At 45.6% G+C, this 10469-nt stretch overlaps 1 protein-coding gene across 5 annotated transcripts in view; it reads left to right on the top strand.

Moving 5' to 3' along the window:
- The window catches only part of HIPK2 (homeodomain interacting protein kinase 2), a 159022-nt gene that overhangs the window by 123339 nt on the left and 25214 nt on the right, over window positions 1-10469 (top strand). For 3 of the 5 annotated variants that reach the window (XM_053406797.1, XM_053406795.1, XM_053406799.1), the window contains exons 5-10: window positions 13-99; window positions 720-904; window positions 3025-3187; window positions 3632-3670; window positions 4696-4918; window positions 9902-10023. In XM_053406797.1, the coding sequence (XP_053262772.1) occupies window positions 13-99; window positions 720-904; window positions 3025-3187; window positions 3632-3670; window positions 4696-4918; window positions 9902-10023 (819 nt within the window). The remainder of the gene's footprint in view (window positions 1-12; window positions 100-719; window positions 905-3024; window positions 3188-3631; window positions 3671-4695; window positions 4919-9901; window positions 10024-10469) is intronic. The other 2 variants (XM_053406796.1, XM_053406800.1) reach the window with 2 other exon arrangements.

Genomic DNA, 10469 nt, shown 5'->3' on the forward strand with positions numbered 1-10469 from the left:
GATTCTGAACAGACACCAGATGATCATGAGGCAGAGACGGGGATCAAGTCAAAAGAAGCAAGAAAGTATATTTTCAATTGTTTGGATGATATGGCACAGGTAAGAACGTTGGTGAAATATTCAGGGTAATATCCAGCCATATGACCCACCCCAGGATAACAATGTATTCTCCATTCTTGTGCAAACTCCCATTGGAGAATTTTGGTGTTATATGCTTAAATAATGTGGGGGGGGGACACCCCTGTGGGTCTGCTCAATTTGTTGCTGCTGCACTCACTGGTCATATTCCTCGGCCATGCCTTTGGTGCCATGTGAAAGGCCTTATGTGTGTACATCACAGTACATGTAAGGGCCCTCCATGCATTTGTCATAACCTGTGGGGCAGGCATAGGCAAAATCAACCCTCCAGATGTTTTGGGACTACAACTCCCACCATTCCTAGCTAACAGGATCAGTGGTCAGGGATGATGGGAGTCGTAGTCCCAAAACATCTGGAGGCCCGAGTTTGCCTATTCCTGCTGTGAAGCAACTTGCACAAAGGGAGAGTGTCTGAATGCTAGCTTTGCCTGCGCGGTTGAGGACTCTGTGAATCTTTGATCTTTCGCAGACTGTTCCCCTGATCCTGCCAAACACGTGTAGGCATCAGGCTGGGTGTGAATTCTCTAGGCCCAGGACTTCCAGAAATGTAGTTTTGCTACTGATTCAGTTTTTCCTTTCAGGTGAATATGACAACAGACTTGGAAGGCAGCGATATGTTGGTTGAAAAGGCAGACCGGCGGGAGTTCATAGATCTGTTAAAGAAGATGTTGACGATAGACGCGGATAAGAGGATAACACCGATCGAAACCCTCAACCACCCATTTGTCACCATGACGCACTTGCTGGACTTCCCCCATAGCACCCAGTAAGCTCCTTTCTCTCTACTTTGGGTTGCAAGTCTCAGAGCAGTGTCTGCTCAAATGTGCTTTGAATTTGAGTCGCAGCCAAGCAGAGTGAATACCAACAGAACCTGGATGCCAGGAAAACCATTATCATGGCAAGAATGTTTTGATAAGTGTGGCTGCCGTCTCCTGATCCTGACAGGGCCTAAACTGAGTTGCTTTAATAGCTCTGGGCCAGTGAGACATTATTCAGGAATGAGCAATATGTTTTGGTGGCTTGTTCACCTGTTCCCTACCTTCTGCAGGTGGTAGTATTAACTTTCATGCAATAACTCTGTGGGAGGATAAGGTAGGTGAGTGGACTCCAAAATCAGAAGTTTCACTGCCAGGATCTGTCTGTCATCCTAGCAGGGTGAGAGAAAAGATTCTATGAACGGAAAACAGAGACACTCTATGTACTTTCGTAATTCAAGAAAACCTTTAATATTTTTTTTTAAAAAAAAACATTCACACCATAACATTTTTAAAACACTATGGTGCCACTTCTATTTTATCTATTTATTATTATTTTATATTAATTTATAAACTTAATAAATTCATTCAAAGATCTCAGGGAGATGAAAATAAGATGAAAATACAGGATAAAACCACAAATTAATAGTTAGCACACACACAAAAAACCCTCTCCTTCCTACAGACACATTTAAAAAGCTGTACAATATTAATCAGTCTAAGGCCTGGCTGAAGAGGGACATTTTCGCTTGGTGACTAATGATGTATAATTAATGCGCCAGGTGAACCTTTTTAACAGTCATGGCTTCCGCCAAATAATTCCGGGAGTTGTAGTTCATTATAAGACTGCTTATAGTTGTTAGGAGGCGCCTATTCCCTTCCAAGAGCTACAGTTCTCAGAGTTATTGAACAATCAGTCCCTCTTCACGGGGAACTCTGGGAATTGTGAGGGAAATATAGGGATCTCCTAACAACTCTCAGCACCCTTACCAAACTGCAGTTCCCAGAATATTTTGCAGGGAAGCTGTGACTGTTTGAAGTAGTTTAATAGCACTCTAAATGTAGGGTGTGAGTGTGGCCAAAGTTGCTGAGGGAAGTCATGGAAACACTTTCTTTCACTTCTGAAAATGGCAGCCACAAGCCTTATTAACACACTTCCGTAATGTGAAGCGCAACTTGCCTGCTGCTGTGATGTCATGGCGTTTTGCATTTGCTTGCCCTTGCCCCACATCATTTGGCTATGAGCTCCATTTTTATACCACAAGACGAGATAAGCTGTATTAAACATGACAGAGGTCAGGAGGGCGGCAAGACACGGGACTCTTACTTTCAGCAGCAGCTGGGTGTTTTCAAGTAACCTGTAGTTACACGCTAAGAGGTGTCTGAACGAGCATTTGTCAGGAGTTATTGATCTCTCTGGAATCTTGCCACAAAGTGGGAAGCTGGACTTACTGACCCCAGAGAATATATTTCTTGCAGTAGAGCCTCTTTGCACGACTAAGGGAATGTGCTCATGCATCACATCCAAACTGTTGTAAAGTTGCAGTCCTTTTTATTTTATTTCATCCTTACAAATGAAGGGGCAGAAAATGGTAAGGAGTGTCCATTGAGTCTGCTTGCTACAGGGATCAAGTTAGTAGCAGGGACTCAGCTTTGGAACTGCTCTCTGTAGTGTGTTTCAGAGCAGGGGCTTCTCCTGTTTCTGGCATTCCTAGAATATTTAAACTTGCTGAGGTTTGCTTCACTGCTGGATTGGTTTTAAGGATTGAGGACAACAAGCAACAATGTAAATTGCGCAGAAAATAGGCTATGATTCGCAACTGATTTGCGATGTTGTGATGCTTTTGTGCCTTGGAACACACCAACATTACATCCTTGTTTCTGTTTTGTAACAGTAGCTTCCATAGCTGCCCTCAAGCAATCCCGGGAACTGTAGCGTGGCGAGTTTGATAGGGTTGGGAATACTAGCTGCCTCTTGCCACTCCTGTGCCAGAACGGCAGTTCTCTTATTTCCTAGAAAGAAGTCATGTCTACCAAACAATTTAAGTTTGTGGTGTATGTACATCAGTGGTGAAATGGGCACTATCCCTTTGGCTTTCTTGCTTCTTCATGCCTTCTTTCTCATAAACAGTGTCAAGTCCTGTTTCCAGAACATGGAGATTTGCAAGCGGCGGGTGAACATGTACGACACAGTGAATCAGAGCAAGACCCCATTCATCACCCATGTGGCCCCAAGCACATCAACCAACCTTACCATGACCTTCAACAACCAGCTCAATACAGTTCATAACCAGGTGAGGGGAACCATCATAATGCAGTCTCTTTGTGTGTTTGCGGGTGTGTATGCAGGCTTGGCCAGCTCTCTTTGAAACTTTTCCACACACAAAGACTTCACCAGATTCTTAATTAACTCTTATTAGTGGAAAGGGATCTGTATATTCCCCACGCTGCGTGATCACAAGATTTTGGCATTTGGTGCAAAAGAAAGGCACTTGCAATTTACAGGAAGGGCAATAGGTCAGCGAAGGAACCCACAATAAATCCCTGGCTGCTCCACCTAAAAGAAAGCCCTCTCTGCCCAAGAGAGCTTCTCTCAGTCAGAGTAAACAGACCAATCAATTGACTCACTATAAGGCCATTATTTCAGTCTTCCATAGCTTCCATAGCTGCCCTCAACAGTCCATAATTTCACGAGGAGAGTCTGATAGACTTCCTTCTTTGTCATTCCACCTCTACAGGTGGAGGAGAAGGAAATATCCTTTCGAGGGACAAGACAGGTTTGCATATATATTTTTCTTCCCACTCACCCTCAGCAGATGTTCTTGGTTTTAAAGAATCCAAATTCTTGAACAGAATAAGTGTTTCTTGAAAAAATGATTTTTAAAATCTTTTTTAAAAATCTGGTATGCAGGCAGCGCCATACGTGTCAGAGGGCAGAAACACCAAAAATTCTCCCAGTATCTAGTAACTGCATATGCCTGCAAATATCCTGCTGTCACCCACGCCTAATATAAGGCCCTTACAGAGTCATGTAAACCACAAGCCTCATTCAGAAAGCGGAAAACAGCCGGTGTGCCGAGCAGGTAACTCATCAAAGTCAGCCAAGCCACCAACTGCGGATCAAGTCATTCACACACATTATAGGATTAAGGAATTAAACACATAAAAATATTTAGCAATTTTCCAGTCTTCCTTTTCATAGGCAGAAACGTATGTGCACCATTCTGTGCCTGCATTACAACAGCGCACTTACCCTCCTGCATTCTTTCTCATATACGGACACAAAAAATGCAGGCTGCATTCTTTTGCCCGATTACGCGAGATGAAGTCTCAATGTAGACGTGTATTGAATTGGACTGGTAGACCCTTCCTTTCCCCCACAAAACACACACACACTGCAGGGGATGTTGGCTGTGACACATTCCTGACCTTGATGCTACTGGCTGCTTTGGGGGGGGGCTGCAGGCTCAGTGTTCCCCAGTTGTTGCCGTTGTTGTTGTATTCTGGTCATTCCTCAATCACGAGCAGAACAGTGGTGCATGCAATGGCTAAAGAAAAGTGTTCATCCTTACACATCCTTAGCTTCCACCTTTTTACTTATACCCTCCTCCCCTCTTTCTGCTGCCCTTCTTTATGTTGCTTGCCTTTTCTTTTTGCAACTTATTGTCTTGCCTTATTTATATTACCTTCCATTATTATTATTATTATTATTATTATTATTATTATTATTATCTTTTTTCCAACATTGCCATCTCCTTCATATTATGTTTTTATTCCATTTTAAATCCCACCACTCCTTTAGGCCACCACCCTGGCTCCCACCTCCACCACCAGTGCCACTATTTCCTTAGCCAACCCTGAAGTCTCCATACTAAACTACCAATCTGCACTCTACCAGCCCTCGGCAGCCTCCATGGCCGCGGTGGCCCAGAGGAGCGTCCCCCTGCAGACGGGGACAGCGCAGATATGTGCTCGCCCCGACCCCTTCCAGCAAGCCCTCATCGTGTGTCCTCCAGGCTTCCAAGGTAAGAGACGCTGCTTATCTGCTACAAACCTGCCATTCCTTTGTCTCGTTCGAAGCGTTTCTGCTTATCGGGCCAGTGCATTTCTCTGGGATGCTCCTAGCATTGACAAAGGAGATATGCTTGGCATGCAGAAACGAGAAACAAAACCCAGGTAGAAGTTAAGAAGAACCTGCTAGCCAAGACCAAAGACCCATCTAGTCCAGCCACCCAGATGTCTGTGGGAAATCCGCAAGCAGGACCCTCGGACAAGAGCACTCACCTCTCCTGTGGCATTCAGAAGCACCCCTGCCTCTGACTGTGGAGGCAGCATCAACCAGAGAGGGGCCACCAATCAGAAGAAGAGGACCTGTGTTGCATTCAGGGCCGCCCAGGCTGAGTCCTTAGGAGCCTCAGTAAAAAGATGGAAAGGCCTCTTCCTGAGACCTTGAGGAGCCACAGGCAAACAGGGTAGTTGATCTTGGACTAGGCCAGGGGTCGGCAACCCGCGGCTCCAGAGCCGCATGTGGCTCTTTTGCACCATTGCCGCGGCTCCGGGGCAGATACTAGCGAGGAGAGGAGGCGCATTGTGCGCCCCGACACTCCCCACTGTGGCGGGCACTGTACTGGCTGTGACGTCGCATGGGGGCGGTGCGCGCGTTAGTCACGCACCGTCCCGACGTCACCTTCCCGGTTTTGCGGCTCCCAGGTGTTTTTTCTTCGGAAATGGGTCCAAGTGGCTCTTTTTGTCTTAAAGGTTGCAGACCCCTGGGCTAGACAGATTAGCCAGTCTGACCTGGTATAATCTGAACTGGAGCTTCACGGCGGAGTATTTGAGTACCGCGGTACCTTGGTTCTCAAACTTAATCCATCCTGGGAGTCTGTTTGACTCCTGAAACAGTTCGAAAACCAAGGCTCGGCTTCCGATTGGCTGCAGGACCTTCCTGCACTCAAGCGGAAGCCATGGCGGACGATCAGCTTCCGAAAAACGTTTTCAAACCAGAACACTTCCAAGTTTGTGGCATTCAGGAGCCGATTTGTTCGACACCTAAGCCGTTCAGGAACCAAGGTACCACTGTATTTTAATAATACTCAAGAAGTCTGTGGGAGACAAAATGTAACTCCTGAAGTGGTAGTGTAAATATGCTCCTGGTGACGCAGCTGCACGAGAAAGCAAGACTTCCTTGGCCCTTTGCAGCTTCTGAAATGTTGTCGGTGAAAGTCACGCAGAGCATGTTGCAGTAGTTTAGTAACTGGAGTGCTATGAGGCTTGGGTTAAAGTAATGCTTGGTTGATTGCCAACCTGGTCCGCTCGGTGCCCTTACGGGCATGGTGTCTGAAATGAGTCTCTCTTGGAATGTTAACTAACTCCGTTTTCCTGGCTAGTAACGCGACTGAGAAATAATCCTCCTGCAGATAATTTCATAGATTCAGCCTGGGCATTGGTTCAGAAAAGCTTATAGTGCTGCTGCTGCTGCTGCTAAGCTATTCTTTGTCCCCATTAGGGGAAACCACATGCATTTTGGGCAGACCCATAAAGGAGCATAACAACTGCCTGTTTCCTCAGGTCAGGAAGGATGGAGCTTGGCTGAGAGCTTAGACTGGAGGCCTACATAAGAGCTGGAAGCTCTATCGTTCCTGGCTTTCAGTCAGGCCCTGATTCCAATAGGTATTTTCATGTGCTTCCTCCTCTGCTGGGTAGCCTCATGGGCAGCTAACTGGCCACTTCTGAAGCCTGTGCCTATCTCACCATACCTTTTGCTCCTGTGTTCCTGGGAGAAAGGGTGGGTGGGTGTGCACATGAGAAATGTCCAGAGACCTAGGTAGTTGGTGTGGGGACCTCTAGTCCTGGGGAAAGGGATATCCAGATTCGATGGCTCCTCCAGATCATGGGCAGGGTGGAGATCTTCTGGAGGGCTCCTCACCTGAGGAATGAGATCTGGGCAGGGTTGAAACCCTGCAAGTTCCAGGACTAAGCCATCAGGTTAGAAAAGCATGACTCAGTAAATCAAAGCTTTGCCTAAGACGGAATATTCCCCTGACCCATCAGTATAGCTGCACCCAATACACAGCTGTGTGATGTGATCCTAACCTTTGGCAGATGTGTTGAACAAGGGTGCAGGTTGATGTGCATGGGTTGGGTTGGGTTGCAATGCACTACAGCCATGGTCAGTTTTTTGGGAGGGGGTTTACTTGGTGGGATTTGGGACAGGGAAACTGAAGAAAAGACCCATTTCTTCTACCCAGGAGCTGTCCCTGCCTTCGCACACATCTGGGTTCTGCTGCCGTCTGGCAGCCTGCGCTGCTGCCACCTGGCTCCTTCTCTCTCTCTCTCTCTCTCTCTGTCTCATTTTTATCCAAAGATATTAAAGTTCTTTGCAGATATTGATGTCTCGGCGCACTGCTGTGCAGCAGACGTTTTATCCTTTTTATGCGGGGTTAAAATAACATAAAAGAGCTCGAGGGTGAAATCCTGAAAAGTCCCCTGAGTCTTATTTACAAAAGCTACAAAGGGCATTTTGACTATTTTGGGCAAATTTTTATCCTCAATTATTTCTTCAGCTCAAAAGGCAGGACGGCAGAAAGGATGACAGGCTGCTGGAGTCTTAATTTCTCCCCTTGTGTGTAGCAACAGGCGGCGCTTCCTCCGGAGATGGAGATGTCTCTTTTTCAGCTGTGGCATTCAGCCAGCCTGTATTGGGAAGCTATTGGGAAGTGGCACAAAAATAGATGTATTGACTCCGCTTAATTTCCACTCCACCCCATCCCAACGGCTCAAGGGCAGTAGCAACCATACAAAGCAACACAAAACATAAACAGATAAAAAAACACAGGCACAGAATTTCTTCTCTTTTTCAGAAGGGAATGGAAACGCACCTCCTTTTTTGTTGTTCCTTTTGCCTTGTTTTGATGTTGTTTTTTTCATATCCAGGCCCTGTGTCTTGAATCTCCCGGTGTTGCTGTTTGGGGTTAAAACTCTCTTCCTGTCAGTTTTTGGTTTTTTTAAAGTTTTAATTGTTTCAATTTGTTTCTGTTGAAGTCAAGCCACCATGCGCACTTCCCAGGGGTCCATTCAAAAGTGGCAAAACCCTGTGTGGGTTATATGTCCCAGACTGGGGCAGGGAGAAGGGTGTTTGGTGATTTTGGGGAGGAGACAAAAAGGTGGACTTGCTGATTCCAGCAGCACTCTTTTTGGTAACTGCACACAGTGGTGTCTGCGGGTGGTCGTGGTTTGGGTAAACTGACCTTGCAGGCCAAACTGGACCCCTTCGTGGGTCAGTCTTGGCCCACAGGTTCCCAAACCCTGGTGTTCAACTAGGTACCACACTTCTCCACCCCACCCAAAAAACATGTAGCTCTGCCTTTGCCAACCTGGTTGTGTGTTAACATTTACACTGAAGCTAGCTGGCCTCTTCAGTATGTGATGGAAAGCTCAGTGAATCACTTGGCTTTTCCTCTGTTACCGTCACAACCATCTGGCTTTCCTCTGTTGCTGTCATTGCGGTTTCAGTGTTGACTTGAAAGGGCAAAGCGACCGCCGGTGGTTCCTATATCACAGTTCAAGATCAACCAAGAAAGTTTGAATGCTCACAAAGTGTTTCAATATCATTTGACTCACTTATATCCTTATCGGTATGCTCTTTTCAGCCTTCCGAATGCAGCATATTTGCTCTGAGTTGGCAGGTCCTCATTTCTGTTTATTTAATTTAATTTATCACAGGGATTTATACCTCACCCTCCAACAGCTTCCCAGGGTGACTTACAAAAAGTTAAAACCACTAAGCCTTTGTAAGGTTGGGTATAACTCTTTTTTTATGAGCGTATGGTGTATGAAAGGTGTTGCTGCATATATTAAATTACAATAAGGCAGATTAAAACAGCAACATTAAAACAATCAGCAGAAGTAGCATAAAAGGAGTCTGCAGATGTAAAAGCAGCATAAAATTAATTCACAGTGGATCTTAAGCAGTCCAGGAAAAGAAGAACGTGTTTCCTTGGCTCCCAAAAGATGTCAAGGCAGGCGCAAGGCAAGTTTCCCTGGGGAGAGAATTCCACAGTAAGGGTGCCACCACCAAGCAGGAACCGTCTGTCCCGCCTCAAATGGTGAGGGAAGCCAAAAAGGATCTGGGTTGAAGAGCCTCCTTTATTGGATTGAGGTATAGTCTGCATTCACAGGATTGTAGAGCCTGATTTTCAGAGATGCTAAAAACTGGCCTAGTGGGTCCAGCTTTACTTATCATTGGCTAGGCCACAACTGGAATTGAATGCCCAGTCTAGGTTGGCATATTATTATAACCGTGTACAGACATTGCGGAGAACTCTGTGGAGAGCAATAAGGTGGAATAATACAAAGGAGAAACTCCTTCCTGCCTAAGAAAAAGCTAGCTAGTGGAAAATCAAATTTCTCCTGAAATAAATTGATAGATCTGAGCTGTGGTGGTGATGATGCTAGAATTACAGTTTCAGGCTTTATGAAATCTAAAGCTAGTAATTTCCTTTCTAATGATTATTTGCCTGAGGTACTGCTGGAAATAGCAGAGCCAGCCTTCAAAAAAAGTCCTAGTGGGGTGAGTGAGGTATTCTTTTTCTCCCTTGTATTTGTAGCACCCATATATTAATCTATGTGGAGGGTCTGTGGGCCCTGTGTTCGGGTGGTGAAGCCTTACAGTTCAATTCTTTTCTTGTATACGTGTTTAGTGACACACGTTACATTGACTTGTGCTTCTGTACGTGCTTTGTGTTTCTTTTTGTATTGAATCGTTCTGGCCTATGGTTCTGAGTGATAACAATTTATTCACCTAAACCAGGAGTAATCCGCTTCGGCCAGCACATGGAATGTGAGAAGAGACATGTTCAAATGGCAGGTTTCGATGTGATAAAATGGCATGATTGTCAACCAGAAAGTCTGTCTGGCCAGAGAGGAGAGTTGCCCAGGAGAGTTTAAGGTGCTTGTTCCTAGAAAAACAACTGATGATGGCTAACACTTTTTATCTTTTCATTGCACAGGGTTACAGACATCCCCTTCAAAGCATGCTGGGTATTCAGTCCGGATGGAGAACGCTGTTCCAATCGTCACTCAGGCTCCTGGGGCTCAGCCCCTTCAGATCCAGCCAGGACTTTTAGCACAGGTAAATTTGAATAGAACCGTAGATTTGTTTAAGGGACCCTGAGAGTCATCTGGTCTCACCTCCTGCAATGCAGAAATCTCAACTAGATCATACATGATAGATGGCCACTCAACCTCTGCTTAAGTTACAGGGAACCAGGCAGAGGGCCTTCTCGGTAGTGGCGCCCTCCCTGTGGAACGCCCTCCCACCAGATGTCAAAGAGAACAACAACTATCAGACTTTTAGAAGACATCTGAAGGCAGCCCTATTTAGGGAAGCTTTTAATGTTTGATGTATTAGAGGATTTTAATATTTTTTTGGAAGCCGCCCAGAGTGGCTGGGGAAGCCCAGCCAGATGGGCGGGGTACAAATAATAAATTATTATTATTATTATTAAAAACCTCAAAGGAAGGAGAGTCCACCATCTTCCGAGGAAATCCATTCCACTGTCGAACAGCTCTTACTGT

Source organism: Podarcis raffonei, chromosome 10 (assembly GCF_027172205.1).
Source record: "Podarcis raffonei isolate rPodRaf1 chromosome 10, rPodRaf1.pri, whole genome shotgun sequence".
Taxonomy (NCBI): Eukaryota; Metazoa; Chordata; class Lepidosauria; order Squamata; family Lacertidae; genus Podarcis; species Podarcis raffonei.